Source organism: Magnolia sinica, chromosome 17, assembly GCF_029962835.1.
Source record: "Magnolia sinica isolate HGM2019 chromosome 17, MsV1, whole genome shotgun sequence".
NCBI lineage: Eukaryota > Viridiplantae > Streptophyta > Magnoliopsida > Magnoliales > Magnoliaceae > Magnolia > Magnolia sinica.
In genome coordinates, this window is record NC_080589.1 from 44,645,729 (window position 1) to 44,663,489 (window position 17,761).

At 40.8% G+C, this 17,761-nt stretch overlaps 1 protein-coding gene, 1 non-coding gene and 1 pseudogene across 2 annotated transcripts in view; 2 read left to right on the forward strand and 1 right to left on the reverse strand.

Annotated features, from left to right (window-relative positions):
* Positions 1-1,278: 1,278 nt before the first annotated feature.
* Positions 1,279-5,939, reverse strand: LOC131230671 (uncharacterized; annotated as a pseudogene).
* LOC131232182 (small nucleolar RNA R71) lies at positions 5,874-5,980 on the forward strand. Its single transcript, XR_009164798.1, has one exon. It is a non-coding gene; the product is annotated as a small nucleolar RNA R71 (small nucleolar RNA).
* An 11,353-nt stretch (positions 5,981-17,333) lies between these two features.
* The window catches only part of LOC131230805 (thioredoxin-like 3-3), a 34,675-nt gene continuing 34,247 nt past the window's right edge, over positions 17,334-17,761 (forward strand). Inside the window, exon 1 of the mRNA XM_058226795.1 lies at positions 17,334-17,712. Coding sequence (XP_058082778.1) covers positions 17,533-17,712 — 180 coding nt within the window. The 5' untranslated portion in view covers positions 17,334-17,532. The remainder of the gene's footprint in view (positions 17,713-17,761) is intronic.

Below are 17,761 nucleotides of genomic sequence, written 5' to 3' on the forward strand. Positions count from 1 at the left end.
AATTAAAACAATTCTAAATATTGAATTCCATGGATGTATAGTCTAATCTCGACTTGTCAACATTAAGATTCACCTCGATATTTAAGGATATCATTGGTAACAACTAAGAGAATTCACGATAACCCAACTTAGCTTACACATTATCTTTTTATTATTTTAATTTTTGATTTTTTTATTAGAAGTAACGCCAAGAAGAGGGATCCGATCCTCACCTATAGGGAGCAAACCTAAGGTAAAGACTGTACACCCAACTTTTTCACATATCATTCATGGGGAATCGAATTCTCACCTATAGGGAGCAAACCTATGGTAAAGACTGTTCGCCCAATCCATTCGATTTCTCAAGTTGGTTCCTTTCATGTTTAGTGATTACCAAGTTAATCCTCTAATATCAAACTGAAACCTTAATATGCAAGCGAGATGTGTCCTGCGAATTCATGACTCAATCAATGTTTACAAATTCTAATAATGGATTAACAATTCAAACTTAGCTGTGAAATTTAATAGATAACTGAATCCAAGAGTCATGAAGTACCAACATCACGCATCTTGAAATTTTAAGTGCCCTATATGGCCTACAAAATCACTTCGACTTCATCAGAAATCCTGAAAAATTAAAAAATTTCACAACTTTTGCTCAAGACCAAGAAAACACTGATTAGGAAACCTAATCTCCCACCTCCAACCAAAAATCTATATTGTCCTCAATGTAAAAGAAATAGACATGTAATGCACATGAGACAACGGAAAAATAGGAGTGATGGAAAGATAGTACCTGGACGAAAGAATCAAGAGGCTTTCAAAGGATATCTACGTAAGAGCGGGTCAGCACAAGAGAGAAACCAACAAAAATAAAATAAAAATAACAAAAATGAAATCCTACCTACACCACTTTCTTAGGTGCTCTCGATTGCATTTAGCGTATGCAACAAGCCTTTAAACCCCTAGGTTACCCCTAGTGGACGAGTTGTAGTCTCGTGAGGGTTTGCAGTAATGTTACCCACAAACATTGAACTAACTAATGATAAAAACAAAATGAAGTGATGAGCTGGGTTGCCTCCCAGGAGCGCTAAGTTTACCGTCTTCAGCCAGACAAATAAAGCAACAGCTCTAGTCCTATGAAAGCGATAAACCTACCTATACCTCCATCAGACTAGGAGATCAATCCTGGTAAACAGGATCAGTCAGAGGCATGGACATGTCCTCTGAATCAAATTTCTCGACAAATGGTTTCAATCGATGTCCATTGACTTTAAACTCCTTGCCATTGTCGGGATCTCTTATCTCAACGGCCCCATATGGAAAAACAGTGACAACAATGTAAGGGTCGGTCCAACGAGATCGAAGATTACCCGGAAAGAGATGTAATCGAGAATTGTACAAAAGGACCTGTTGACCAGGCGTGAATGATTTTCACAAAATGTGTTGGTCATGAAATGCTTTCATCTTGTCCTTGTAAATTCTCGAATTATCGTACGCATCATTCCGGATTTCCTCAAGTTCATTCAATTGAAGTTTGCGTAGCGAGCCAGCGTTGTCCAGATTGAAATTAAGATTTTTGATCGCCCAGTACGCTTTATGTTCCAGCTCCACAGGCAAGTGACAAGCTTTCCCATAGACAAGTCTAAAGGGAGACATTCCAATAGGGGTTTTAAAGGCAGTACGGTATGCCCATAAGGCATCGGTCAATCGGATTGACCAATCCTTACGATCAGGGTTAACCGTTTTCTCCAAAATGTGTTTAATTTTCCTATTAGAAATCTCAGCTTACCCACTTGTCTGTGGGTGGTACGGGGTGCTCACCTTATGAGAGATACCGTATTTCTTCATTAAGCTCTCAAATGGTTTATTACAAAAGTGTGAGCCCCCATCACTAATGATGGCTCGAGGTGTTCCGAATCGAGAAAGGATGTTTTCTTTTAGAAATTTAATGACCGTGCGATGGTCATTAGTTCGACATGAAATCGCTTCAACCCATTTAGTGACATAATCTACGGCGAGCAAAATGTACAAATTTTCAAATGATTGGGGGAATGGTCCCATGAAATCGATGCCCCAGCAATCAAATGCTTCAATGATAAGGATGGGATTCAAAGGCATCATATTTCGACGGGACAATGCTCCCAATTTCTGACAACGCTCACAAGCTTTGCAAAACTCATGAGTGTCCCTAAACATAGTGGGCCAAGAAAAGCCACACTCAAGAGAATCTTGGCCGTGGTCTTTTTAGCAGAAAAGTGACCACCACAGCTTGAGAATGACAAAAGGAGATGACGCTCTGATGCTCATCGTCTGGTACACATCTCCTTAGGATTTGGTCTGGGCAATATTTAAATAAATAAGGATCATCTCAGAAAAAGTTGCGCACCTCGGTGAAGAATTTCTTCTTATCTTGCGCAGTCCACTATGTCGGTATGGCACTGTAGCAAGATAATTAGCAATATCAGCAAACCAAGGTGAATGGGAGACTCTGAACAGTTGTTCATCAGGGAACATATCATTGATATGGGTCGCCTCAAGGGAATCAGAGGTATTAAGGCGAGAAAGGTGATCGGCCACTACGTTCTCAACTCCCTTTTTATCTTTAATTTCCAAATCAAATTCTTGGAGTAGAAGGATCCATCGTATCAAACGGGGCTTAGAATCATTCTTAGAAAGAAGATACTTAAGTGCCGCATGATCTGTGTAGATAATGATCTTGGATCCGATCAAGTAGGACCTAAATTTGTCCAAGGCGAACACTACAGCTAAGAGTTCCTTTTCCGTAGTCGAGTAGTTCACCTGGGTAGAATTTAAAGTTCTACTTGCGTAATGAATGACGTAGGGCTGCTTATCTTTTCTCTGGCCTAGGACCGCTCCAAGAGCATAATCAGAAGCGTCGCACATAAGCTCAAAAGGAAGGCTCCAGTCGGGTGGCTGCATGATAGGTGCAGTGGTTAACGTGCCCTTAAGCTTGGTGAAAGCTTCCTGGCATTGCTCAGTCCACTCGTACGGAGCATCCTTTTGAAGAAGATTACATAAAGGACGAGAGAGGAGACTAAAGTCCTTTATGAATCGCCTGTAAAATCCTGCGTGTCCTAAGAAGAATCGCACGTCTCTGATGTTCTTGGGTGGAGGTAGGTTAGAGATAAGATCGATTTTTGCCTTATCTACCTCGATTCCTTTGGACAAGATAATATGCCCAAGGACAATTCCCTTCTGAACCATGAAATGACACTTCTCTCAATTAAGTACCAAGTTCTTTTCTTCACATCTTTTCAGCACACATTTAAGACTTTCCAAGCACTTGCTGAAAGATGGACCGTAAACAGAGAAATCGTCCATGAAGACCTCTAGATATTGCCCTACCATATCAGAAAAGATACTAAGCATACATCGCTGAAAGGTGACAGGGGCATTACATAGTCCGAATGGTATCCTTCGATAGGCAAAGGTGCCGTAGGGACATGTAAATGTGGTCTTTTCCTGGTCTTCAGGGGCTATCTCTATCTGGTTGTAGCCCGAATACCCGTCAAGAAAACTGTAATAGGAATGACCAACTAGCCTTTCCAAGATTTGATCAATGAAGGGTAAAGGGAAGTAGTCTTTCCTCGTGACGGTATTCAACTTCCTGTAGTCAATGCACATTCTCCAACCAGTAGTGACTCTAGTTGGCACGAGTTCATTAATAGCATTGGCTACGATGGTGATTCCAGACTTCTTAGGGACCACTTGAGTTGGGCTCACCCATTGACTATCGGATATAGGGTATATAATACCCACGTCCAATAGTTTAAGAACCTCGGCTTTAACCACTTCCTTCATGTTTGGATTTAGTCTACGTTGTGGTTGCCGAGCGATTTTTGCATTATCCTCAAGATATATGCGGTGAGTACAAATCGAGGGATCGATTCCCTTGATGTCCGCTATCGTCCATCCCAGGGCTCCTTTATGCTCAATGAGAGTAGATATGAGCATACTCTCCTGTTCTTTCTCCAGGTGGGCAGAGATCACCACCGGGTATGTCTCATCTTGACCTAAATAGGCATATTTCAAATCAGAGGGCAAAGGTTTTAGGTCAAGCTTCGGCGGCTTGAGGTTAGACGGTAGAGGCACTACATCGGTTTGTGGCAATTCTTCAAATTGTGGCCTCCACCGGTTAACTTCAAGTACCGGTGCAGTATCAAGCAAGGCACACGTCTCTCTAATCATGTCATCATCAAAATCATGGGAGTGGGCCAGGCACGTCTCCAGATGGTCGGAGGATAAGGTCAGCGGTGTCGTATCTTCCACGAAAGAGTCAATCATGTTAATGTCGTGGAAATCGTCATCATCCTCTGAGTTGCTGCAGTTATTGAAAAAATGTTTGACTCCAATGTCAAATTTCCAAAAGACATAGTCATGACACCATTCCTGCAATTGATAATTGCATTTGACGTGGCAAGGAATGGGCGACCAAGAATGACGGGAATCTGAGTGCTCATGTTATTGATGGGTTCGGTGTCCAGGATGATAAAATCTACAGGGTAGTAAAATCTATCGACCTGGACTAACACATCCTCAATTATCCCTCTTGGTACACGAACAGAGCGATTAGCAAGTTGTAATGTGGTTAGGGTGGGTTTTAATTCACCCAAACCTAACTGTTTGTATACCGAGTAGGGAATCAGATTTACGTAGCTCCTAAGTCAAGAAGTGCGTGATCAATTCGATGGTTCCCGATTACACATGATATGGTTGGGCTACCGGGATCCTTGAATTTCTGTGGCACGTCTTGCTTCAGGATGGCACTCACTTTCTCAGTTAAGAAGATTTTCTTTTGAATAATTTTTCATCTTTTGGTCGTGCATAAGTCTTTCAGGAATTTGGCATATGAAGGTATCTGTTTAACGACATCAAGTAGAGGAATGTTGACTTTCACCCGTTTCAACACCTCTAGGATATCCTGAGAGTTAGAGAGAGGTTTTGGTGAAACCAACCGTTGGGGGAATGGAGCAACGGGCTTCTCTAGAAGTTCCGGTTCTACTTTTTGTGGGGCATCACTGGATCCATCATTGTTGTCCTCTTCTGGTTCTTGAGGCTTTTCGGGCCTAACCGGAAGAGTTTTATCAATGATCTTTCCACTCCTAAGAGTGGTGATGGATTTAGCGTGCCCCATCTGATTTGAAGAGCTGGGATCATTAATCTCGTACTGCGGTTTAGGATTGGGGATAGGTTGTGCAGGAAGCATCCCCTTTTCTATAACCATCATATGAGAATCTATCTTTTACATAAAATCTGTAATTCCCCGCATTGCCTGAGCCAGCTCTTGTATGGGATTTTGAACCGGTTCCTCTTGAGGTTTCACTTGATTTGGATTTTGATTGAAGAAACCTGGAGGAGTAGCCGTTTGTCCATTCCTCCAACTAAAGTTTGGATGATTTTTCCAGCCAGGATTGTATGTATTGGAGTTAGGTCCAGTAAAAGGTCTTTGATAGTTGTTTACGGCATTGGCTTGTTCATTCAACACTCCTCAAAAGGCAGGTATTGTAGGACAATTTTCAGTTGTGTGAATGTTGCAATCACAGATGCCGCAAACAATTTCATTGACCTTATCCTTCTTTCCTTCCATGGCCTCAACTTTCCTTATGAGCGTAGTCACTTTACACTTGAGATCATCCTCTTCTTTCAAGAGATATAATCCACCTTTCTCCTTTAATTGAGTCGGCCTAGACGTGGTGTTCGACTTTGGGTAATAGTCCCAAGATTGTGTTTTTTCAGCGAGACTATCGAGGTAATCCCATACCTCGTCAACATCTTTATTAATGAACTCTCCATTACACATTGTCTCGACCATTTGGCGCATGGAAGATGTCAGTCCATCATAGAAAAAATTTGTAATGCGCCACGTTTCAAATCCGTGTTGTGGGCATGAACTGACCAAATCTTTGAACCTTTCCCAACATTGGAAGAATGTTTCATCTTCCTTTTGGGCAAAGTTCATGATCGCTTTTCTGAGGGTAATCGTTTTATGATGTGGGAAGAATTTTTTTATGAATTCCCTCTGCATGTCGTTCCATGTGCCAATGGATCTAGGACGTAGTGAATGTAACCACGTCTTAGCTTTCTCTTTTAAGGAAAAAGGAAAGAGTTTCAGCCTAATTGTATCCTCAGATACATTAGGAAAACATAATGTAGCTATAATCTCATCGAACTCTTTCAAATGTAAATATGGACTCTCTGATTCAAGTCCATGGAATTTGGGAAGGAGTTGGATAACTCCTAACTTGATGTCCATTTGTCCTGTGTTTTCAGGAAAAATCATGCATGAAGGCGTACTCACTCCCGCCAGTTGTAGAAAATCTCGTAAAGTACGAGGCGGGGGTGCCTGTTGCACCTCATTTTCATCTTGGGTATCCTCCACCCTGGGTGGAAGTAGAGGAGGTTGGTCTTCAGCCATAACTTCAGTTAATTCAGGGGATTTCGAGCGGTGTCTAGTCCTGTGATGGATAGTCAACCCCTCAACCAATCCTCCTTCAGTCAAGAGACGTCGAGTATTGTCACGGGCCCACTTGGGCATGAAAACACTCGCAGCCCTCAATTAAAAACCTAATCCTAAGAAAGGAAAAGAAAATCTAGAAAGAAAGAGAGAGTTGGAAAGAAATTACCAAATTGAAGCCCCTAAGTTAAGGACCTGCAAAATAAAACAAAATAAGTTAGATTCTAAAAAGAGAAGAACAATCCTTTAAAAGAAAGATAGAAGTGAACTAGCTTCTAAAAGAAAGAATTCCTAAAAGAAAGTGAAAATTTCTAGAATAAACTAGGCAAGTCCTAAACTAGAAAGTAAATTACTAAAAGAGAACTGAAAAATAGAAAGTAGAGAAGGGGCTTACCGAATTAGAAATTTCTATTCTAAAGGCCTACAAAATAAGAAGGTTAGTTTCTAAACAAAAATTCTAAAAATAAATTAGGAAACAAATTAGATTTTAAAAGAGTTAAAATTAGAAAGTTACTAAAATAAAAACAGAAAGTTAATTTCTAAAAAGGGAAAGAAATAACCTAATTTCTAAAAATAAACTATTTCCTACAGAAGGGAGGATACTAGAATTAGAAAATTTCTAAAATTTAAACCCTAATTCTAAAAATAGGAAGAAGTAGAGAGATTAGGAAGGAATTACCAATTGAGAAACTTATGTCAAGATCCTATAAAACAGGAAACAAGTTAGTTTTGAACTCAAAAAAAAAAAAAAAACTAATGTTAGTAAAATCCTAATCTTAAACTAATCCTAAAACCAATTAATTTCAGAGAATGGTAATCGTCAGTCCCCGGCAACGGCGCCAAAAACTTGTTCACTCCCCAAGTATAGGGTTGTGATGTAGTAATAAACTCGGTAAGACCGAGGTCGAATCCACAGGGACTGATACCTATACGTTATCTGAAACCAAGTAGAACTAGAACTAGATTTAAGATGTGATCTAAACCAAGTAGAATTTAAGAAATAATTGTGGAACAATTATCTAAAACTTTAAGGAATTCAGAGGAAGGAAACTAGGGTTTCAGAGGATCCACTTGTAGAGATCAGGGAGATCTTATGCCTGCATCAAGGATTATGGAATTCAAACTAAACTTACTTGATCTGGTTTTTAAGAGATGAAAGGTATATGAATTAGAATGGATTCCATCACCACACTATGCCCAGGAGACAAAGTTAACAAAAGAATTAAACTAATTGCCAACCAGTCAACATGCCATGAAGGTCAAGAAGAGTACCATCATCCAACCATGCCTAGGAGACGATGGTGAACAACAGGGCCTCCTGACGTCATAAACATTAAAAGAGAAAAAGAAATATTCAAAGCCAATGCAACCCATTGTAATTTCAGTCACAACAGACCATTAAAGACTGAGAAAATATTCCTTTAATAATCAACTTAAACTCAGTTCGGAAATTTGAATTAAACGCATAGAATAGACTCTCCCATCTCACTACAGGCTTCACCTCTTAGCCCTAGCTAAGAGGATTAGCCGCACATGAATGGGCTGAATATAACAACAAAACAAAGATAACAAGGAAAAGAAAAGAACAAGAAAGGAAAGAGAGAAAACCCGCTTCACGTTCCAGCCAAAACAAGCAAGTGACAAGCTTTCCTTGCCAAACTCTTCCTGTCTTCTCGTTCTCCAAGCCAAGCCCCTGGTGTTCACGTCCAAAAAACTTCCAAAGCCTCTCCCTCTTATGCAGTCGTCTGCCTCTGCTCCTCTCCATTCGCAGCAGACTCCTCGTGGGACTCTGCCCATCTTGCGTTAGTGAGCTTGCTGGGACACAAGATCAGCGTCGGTGGAGAGATCCACCACGTCCATTAGATGCGCCTCGCAATTCTGATAAGAGATGGACGGTTTGGGGTTGGATCTGGTGTGGTCCACGGAATCAATCACGCTGCACATTTATGAACGCTGCAGAGCAGTCTTCTTGTGACCTTTGTAGCGGGATTTTATCAGTCCAAATTCATCATGGGTTTGATTGGTTTTCACCCCTCTGCGTTATGAACGGGTTGGATTGTCAATCCGATCGTGATCGGGATCACAAAATCAGCCTACAGTGGCCAGTTTTCTCGGTCGCACGACGTTTTACGCGTTAGCGATTGCAGTGAATGCCGTGGGGTCCATGTTCGGAGTCCAATGAGAAATCCACTCCGTCCATTAGTTCCCCCTCGAAAAACGAGTGGAACCTGATTGGTTTTGGGACAGATTCGTGGTGGACCGTGAATCATTTCAATTCATCGTCAGTCTTCCTTTTAGACCGTCGAAAACTTACCCTCGCTGTTTCTTGAAATTCCGCCATCTAGGCGAGGATGATAGGGGGCAAGGGCTTCTGATGGACGGTCCGGATCAGTCCATTGCATCACGGTGGTGGCCCACAAGAGAGAGCCGCAGGCTCTGTTTCTTCCACAGAAAGAAATTGAGTTGGAGAGGGAGAGGTCGGTCAGTGGTTACTGACCGACGTTTGGATTTTTGGTGTGCGCCCGGTGCACTTGCGTAACGTGTACATGCACTCCCTGTATGGGTCCCATAGAGATGTTTGTGAGAAATCTACTCCATCCATCTGGTTCTTCACATGATTCAAGGCATTGAGACCGAAGATGAGGTGTATCCATAGATCAGGTGGGCCCCAGATCAGTGATTTGTGGGCTGATCTGTCCGTTAGGCCACTTTTACAGTGATCCAAGAGCTGAAATTTTACGTGTACGGTTCATTTATGGTCCTCAAGCCACGTATAAAGTTTCAACCTGAACGGATGGTGAGAACGCTGTGATCTTGCATTCTGCTTAACTTTCAGGCCACTTGAGCTTCAGTTTCTCGATTTTCGCGGACCCCTAGTGTATAATTCCGTCGCTCTTAGTCTTCTAGAGTCCGTTCCTTACTTTGGTGCTTCTGGAGCGTCAAATCCATGCATTTACCATCCTTTTTCAGTCCAGGCTCTTAAACACACCCTGCATTACAAACACGATTAAATCAGCTATTAAACGGTATTATATTTGTAGATCCAAGTAATAACTGGGGTCTAATATGCAATATTTGACCCTCAACAATTGTATGATTATGGCATTGTATTGAATGCTTGACATTTATCTTATGCACACACTTACACCACCCTCTAAGCTTTCTATAAGCTTATGCACGATAGATGCGTGCATTTAACGTTAGGTTGCAGCAGCGTTGAGCATGGGGCACACAACGGTCTTCTGTAGCTTTGATTTTGATATATGTGTTTTCTTTTCAGCACTGTATTCAAATTTTATATTAGTGGAAATGTGATGATGATGTGGCTTTGTGATTTGGGTAAACTTATGGTTATGCTTATTACGAGTTAAATGTACATTGAAAAATCCTCCTTGTAGGATCTTAAGATCGGAACCTAGTGTATAGGCACTAGGAGCCGAGAATGGGGTACTACGGAGGTTGTCGGCACTAGATTTAGCGATTAAAAATTTTATGAGTCTGGTTTTCGGTTTTGGGGCGTGACAAGTTTGGTCGGCCATCTTTATATAGAAAAAGCGAGTGATCAACGACAAAAACAAAACAACAACTCTTGAACTCTCGAAGAAATTAACAAGGCATACCTGAAATAGAAGGGGTAAGACCTGACCGGTAGAGGAGGTGGGGAGTAATCAGTGACTTCCAAGACCTCGCCGAAGCCTCTACTTGCCTAGCGTGCGCAATCCGGCTACTCTCCGAATCGGTCACTAAGATCGGATACTTGGGCAGAACTGTCAAAACCCAGAACAGTCAGGAATAAAAAGAAGAAGGAAGAAAAAGAAAAATGGTGGTCTGAATGTATCTAATCTGGGTGGGCAAAGCGGGTCGAAACCCAAGATTGTAGCTCGGCAGTCGCCGGAGCCACCCACTCCCCTGATGCCCAGAACCATTTGTTCTTCCTTATTGGAGGTCGAGGCGTCTGTAATAATGCCCTTGCCCGTCTTCGACCAGGAAGAAAAATAATACCAACCATTGTGAGGACGATTGGCCTTCACCTGGTTACACGTGAAGGAATTCGTCCACAGTTAGGTCGGGTTGTTCGATCTGAAACCACAAGATGTAGGCCCCCAACAGAGCCCTCCACGCATTTGGGATTATCTGGCCAAGGGCCAGCTTCAGAAGAAAGACGACCTCCCTAATGATGCAAGGGAGAGAAAGCCTCAGGCCGCACCGGAGGGCGACCATAAATATTATCCCCTTGCCCTCTTGAGGTTTACTTAGGAGTTTGCTAGGTGCGGGAGCTTGAAGTACCACTGAGTTCGGTATGTGGTACATAGACCTGATTCGCACTAGGACGAACTACCTCAAGCTGGACCAAACTAAGTTGGCCTTCTCAAACTCTGCGAAAGATGGGGTCGCCTCTTCCCTTGTCGGAGTTGTCTCCGCCTCAACTCCCACTGGCTGCTTAGCAGAAGATTGAGCCGCAACCCTTGCCCTCAGAATGGGCACGATCTCCCTGTCACTCAACATCATAATCGGGGACGATGGATCACGTAGAAATCCTTCTGGCGTCGAGTCCCCATCAGAATCGCCTTGCGATGTAGCAGGCTCATCCTAGTCGTTCAAAGAATTCGACCTTCTCGGTCAGAGAAACAAGAGTAAAAGAACAAATAAAAAAGAGAATGAAGGAAGAAGGACGGAGAAGACGTGAAGAAAAGCTACAGAGACAAATTTTTGACTTACCAGAAATCGCCAACTTCGGTGGGCAGCAGTAGTGAAGAAGGGTAGTGGAAGCAAATGCCTTCACGCTGTTAGGGCATCCCCCTTTAATAGGGGACTCGATAGAACATCAATGACTGCCTGCATTCAATGCGGTAGTCAAAACGGCTCCTCGACACCCACACTTGGACACGCGTAGCTTTCCTACTCACTGGTCGACCTAAATTTCCAGAAAATGCCGCACATCAGTGTCCCATAAGCCAAGACCTGAACGAATGTGCCCTGCCAGCGCACGTGACCTCGAACCAGCCCACGCTACCTCGAGTGTGATGTACCATGATTGTAGATCTACTCTGATTCTCATGCCCACCGCCCAATTCAGCATTAATGACGAGCAGGCTCGACATCCCACGCACGAGAAGGTCTAATCTCACTTAACCAACTTACTTCCTGAGCCTGTTGTGCAAGCTCGGAAGTAGGGGGCTACTGCTATGGGTAAAAATAGATCGGCCAAAGAAAAGAGGTCAACTCGGACCTTTGGCTCATCGTGTGATCAGCCAGCGGTAGTCACGACCAAAGCTGCTCAATGGCAAGAAAGAAATAAATACACTGCTAAGAAAACGGCCTACTCCTCAAGCTTGACTATTAGAAGATGAAGTATCTCCACTTCCATCAGATGTCAATCCCTTCCACGGTCCCATCCATTTTCGAGATGCTACTCGGAACATCTCTTGGTAAGGGCTCCCACGGTATAACCCTACACAAAGTAAGACCTCCGAGCCGCTACACTCAGGGAAACCTTGCCCCGTATGGCAAGATGAAAAGAGTGCTCATTTCCGATTTTGTCTATATTCTACTAAGGAAATGAGCTCGGTCTCAGTGCTCAAACATGACTCCCGAGGGTAAGTCGGCAGATCGGTAATCTGCTCAATGTCGATGGAAAACTCGACCACGGCTCACTAGAGAATCCAGGTCAGCAAATTACCTTTCAAAACGGCTATGTAGGCCACCTCAGATTCTCGACCTCGACCTCCTACTACATGTTTCTACTGGTTCCGATCGTCTAAATCTTATCAAAGATACCCATCCGAGATCTCAGCCTTGGATGCAACACGGGTTGTCCGAGATCTCAGCCGAAGATCTCGGAAGATCACTATGATACGTCCGAGATATGATTCCCTCTACAACACGTTCTTACTAAACAGGTAATTTCCCTCTATGCCACGACCCCCATTCAGTTATAAATAGGAGCACCTCTAATGGTGAAAGGTACACATGATTCTATGCCTAAAAACCCTACTCTTTACTAGACCTAGATTCCATATCTAACTTAGGCATTGGAGGGTCCCCTATTGCAGCCAAGGTCTCATTTGTCTTCTCCATGTGCAGGTACTTAAATGTCCAAGAAGGGCTAACCGGATTTCTGGATCTACATCTTCAATCTCACACTTCATTGCCCATTTGTCATACTCGATCCTTCATCTCTACTTCGTCTCCATCATAGCTCCACAATCATCGCTTCTCATGCACATTCCATCTGCACTCTATTTGTAACGCCCTAAATTTCTATGACCTGAGTATATACTCTTACCTGAGAATTTCGGGTGTTAATAAAGTAATTAATTGAATACTTCAACATCTCACCTTGCTTTTTTTTTTTTCCTTTTTCTATTTAGATCACATCCAGTTACATTCACGAAGGTACCCATTCATAAGAATAAAATTATCTGTACTTCTTATTTCATCAAGGCATAAAATTTAGTTAATTGTCTAACTCTCCCTCAATTGGGAGCTTATTACATTATCAAAGTTTACAGTGAAAAGTAAATAAAACTAATTGTGGTGTTATCCTTCTTCTTTATTCAAAAGAATCTTCCATAAAGATCATTACCCGCATCTTCGGTCTATGCTTCACCTGTAATGTCTGTAAGGTTGGAAATGGTCAATGCCCTACTCATAGTGATGATTATCCTTTAAGGTTTATATAATTCAATTGATTTACAATGAGTAAATAAGGGTCCTGATACATCTCATACTCCACCAATACAAGTGGTATTGGTATGTGCAACCATTCTATATGAATGCATGCTTATTAAAGTGTGTGCAGTCCATCACACATAGCGATTATCACAATGTGAAAAATAATTCAAAAATACCCGGTTTGTCCCACATCCCATACTATGGAGATTCATCGGCATGTCCAATGCTACTGTGGATTTATGCGAACATCTCAAAGTGATACAATCCACGATTAGAAGATTTACGTGACACGATTTATTCATGTAACAACTGTTTACGACATCCAATCCCAGAAGTGATGTAACACGTATGACAGTTTACTTACATTGATTGTGCATCACTACCCAACCCATGAGATTATATGTCAATAGGAGGGTCACTACTCGAAGTGCATTACGTCTACGATAATATGTCGATCGCTAAGGGTGGAATTTCCAATACAACACTTGCATTGTAAAGTAATAATGTAATAATTTGAATTATGTAACAATGATTCATATGGAGAAAATAAACAATAGTAAAAACTCAAAACATGTAAGAAAAAGATAATCAAATGTATCACAAATTTTAAAGGAAAATCCCCCACCTCTTAAACTTGACTACTTTCCAAATCTGAGCGCTTGTTCCCAATTCTAGCCTAATTAGCATATTTTACCAGGTTAGATTGTTGTTTTATATGAATTGCATGGTTAATATCGAGGTGAATTTTTTATTCACTTAGGGATAATGAACATAAATACTCCCTTACCCTAATTCAGTAATACTTCTAGTCGACTAGTTTCTTTGTTCACCGGTTTTCTCTACCAAGTCGACTCGTTCTTAGATCTACGAATGTATATTTAAGATTAATAAATCTAATTAGATTTCTACTCGTAACTTATACATTTGTAAGGATAATCGTTGACCATTGATTTCTGAAAACGGATGTGAACTAGATGCCCTTCATGACTCAATGAGTTGTTGTTTGAATGCACAATGCCCTCGTTGAAAGACAGCTGCTCTCTCTCTCTCTCTCTCTCTCTCTCTCTCTCTCTCTCTTTCTTCTCTCGTTCTCTCTCTTTCTCTCTCTCGACTTCACTAGTTTCTCTTTTTTATTTTGAGTTGCTATGACCACTTTCCTTATGTAGGGGAGCATTTTATAGTGCGTAAGGATGAGTGCCAGGGTTGTGCACGTTACTGTTAACACATTTTTTTCTCTTTCTTTTATCTGATTAATTAATTCCGTTCATGAGGGTTTCTGGTGAGGATTTAAGGGATGAATAATGATCAGGAGTCCCACCTAATGGATGTCTTTGATCTTATTTCGGGGCCCTCTTGTGTTGTCCTAGTATTGGTTCAAAATGAAGAAGATAATACGTGTTATCATGGCAGATTCCACTCCATTGTGTTTTCCTTCGAACGGGACTTGCCGAATAGTCTAGATTGAGCAATGGAAGCTCGAGGATCCTAACAATCAGATGTGTGGCTGGTTAAAGTACATCCCATTATAATGTTTTAGTGAAATCCACATCAATCACCAGGTGAATCATTACATTTTAACTATAATGCATAAAAATCAACCATATTCATGATTCAAACAGGCCATTTAAATGGAAACAATTTGAATGGGACGTTTACCCTCGAAATACTTAGAGGAGATCATTCACTCTTAATTTATTTTAGAGACCACTATAGTAATTATATAAAATGGAGGATTCAAATTTAGCTATATTTATAACTTAAGTTGCCCACACAAAGAAAACAGTGTAGAGAATAGGTGTTACATTGTACATTGTTTCTAATTTTGTGATCCACGTAAATCAAACTGTGTCTTGAGTTACTCATAATGCTCTTATAGTATTAAGTAAACTTTGTTGGGTGCATTAAGAATGAATGTGGTTTGTCCATGTTGTCCATCTATTTTTCCAACTCATTTTAAGGGTTGATTCCAAAATTGTAGCATATTCGAAGCTCAAATGGACCACACCACAGGAAACAGTGGGAATATTGATTTCCACCATTGGGCCCAAAGTTTTATTTGTCACCTAACCTATTCATAAGATCAGGAAGACATGGATGAATGGAAAACACAAATATCAGCTTGATCTAAAACTTTTTTTGCTCTTAAGAAATTTTATACGGTAGATAGATGTTCAATTCATATTATCCACTTGAGCTTTGGATGCGTTTCATTTTTCTGCTAGAGCCTTAAAATTATATGGTAAAATGAATGGACAGGGTGGATAAAATACATAAATCATTGTGGGCTCCATTGAGTTTAAAGCATATATACAATGATGATTTCCTAGCTTCCTGGTGGGCCCCACCTAGCTTCATAATGTAGTAACTTTGAACGAAAGGCTTTAGATTTATTTGGAGGAAGATCATATCCTTGCCATTTCGACTCTTGGTAAGGAAGATAAGATTTGAAGAAAGTTGGGGAAATGAGTTACAAATCCCAACTTCTTGCAAGAAACCATTCTCCTTCTCTTGAAATTGCCGAATTCTTACCAAACCCATGTACACCTCTCTCTGCACCATTCATCTTGTGGGACAGACACTTGATCGATCACAGTTCAAGATAGCACAAAGGTGCATTTCCCTCTCTTCCCTTCTTTTTGAAAAATTAGGACGTTGGCCTATAAGTCACTTAGCCTGCGTTTGGATGCCTATAAGTTTTTTTAAGTCATAAGTAAGTTACAAGTGACCTACTTACAGGTGAAAGAAAGTTACAGGTAATTCTATTTGGGTGTTAGCTGTAATTCACTTATAGGTAACTTAGTTTATGTATTTGGATAACCTGTAAGTTTTTTTAAGTCATAAGTAAGTTACAAGTGACCTACTTACAGGTGAAAGAAAGTTATAGGTAATTCTATTTGGGTGTAAGCTATAATTCACTTATAGGTAACTTAGTTTATGTATTTGGATAACCTGTAAGTTAGTTACAGTTAAGATGTTGTCTATTCACACCAACTTGAGGCTGGAGTGTGGAATTGTTTAAAATTCAAATTGATACATAAGAAAGCTTGTATAAAAGTATGTAATTTTATTGAATCCATTTAGATGAATAGTTGGACCAATTTTTAAGCTAAACTAATCATTAAGTGGGTCCTAAAAGTAAGCCAGCGTATTAAAAAACAGGTAAAAGTGGGTCCACTTATGGGCCACAAAATCAAATTAATATTTGTTTTTTTCCATTTATCCAGGTCTTTATGTCCTAATCATAAGGTAAGACATCAAATAAACATTATACTCAGCATTAGGAGGTTTTTAATCATGATTACCTAAGATTGAGATCTGCCTATGTTTGCTCATTTTGGAATCAAGGCTTAAAATGATATGAAAAAAATTGATAAATAACATGGATAAAACACATGTAACATGGACAAAGCACCAACTAGTAGTAATATAGTTATTGACTAACGTGCTAGTTAAACTGGAGTGGATCCATCAAGGTGTGTGAGATCCCAAATTATGGAGCCTATTGTGCTGTATTTTTCTCACATCCACATCGTTCATCCGTGTTGAAAGCTCATTTTAGAATATAATACAAAAAATAAGAAGATCTGAATCTCATGTGGACCATAGTTCATGAACCAATAGTAATTGACCATTAAAAACTTCTTGTGAGCACAAAAGTTTTTGGATCAAGATGATATTTATTTGGTATCTTCGTCAAAATCTTTGTTACCTTATCAACCCAAGCGGACTGCGTACTGAGTAAACTCTTTAAGGCTCACCATGATTTATGTGTTGTATCCACTCGTCCATCCATTTTATCATATAATTTTAAATCTTAATCCAAAAAATGAAGAATATCCAAGGATCAAATGAACCACATGGCAGGAAACAATGTGAATTGAACTTCTGTGGTTGAAAAATTCTTGGGGGCCACGTGAGTTTAAGCTTATATTTGATTTTTCCCTTCATCCATGTTTGTATTATATTATGAACAGGTTGGATGACAAATAAACATAACCGTGGTTCCTAGCAAGGTTTCAATGGTGGAAATCATTATTCCTATGTCTCCTACGGTATGATCCACTTGAGCTCTGATTTGCTTCAATTTTTTGTCTCAACCCCTTAAATGAGCTGGAAAAACGGATGGACGGATACATTCACCGTGGGCCAACTGAGTAACTCAGCACGCAATCCCCTCGTATATATTTCCCCAATATCATCGAAATATTTTCAAAATCTCGGCGATATTGGTCACCCCGGATGCCAGTTGCGAATGAAGCATCCTCCCTCTTCTTTTGCACTGTTGCCGCTGCTGGAGGGAAAGCTTAAGAAGAAACAAAACTGGGAGAACGCTCCTCCATCTATCCATTCAATTATTTGCTGTTGGAAAGAGAAAGAAACATAGCAAAAGAGAGAGCCGAATGGGCGAGGAAGGAATTGCCTCTTTCAGTAAGAATGTGGAAGAAGAAGTAGAAAAGAAAGAGGCAGGCCGTACTCCCCTCAATCTCTCCTTCACCAATCGCCACGGAAATCTAAAGACCGCTCCGACCGATCGCCATCTCAAAGACCTCCTTCATCACATCAAAACTTCCAAGACCCCTGTAAGCTTTTCATCCTCTCTCTCTCTCTATATATATATATATCATTGGG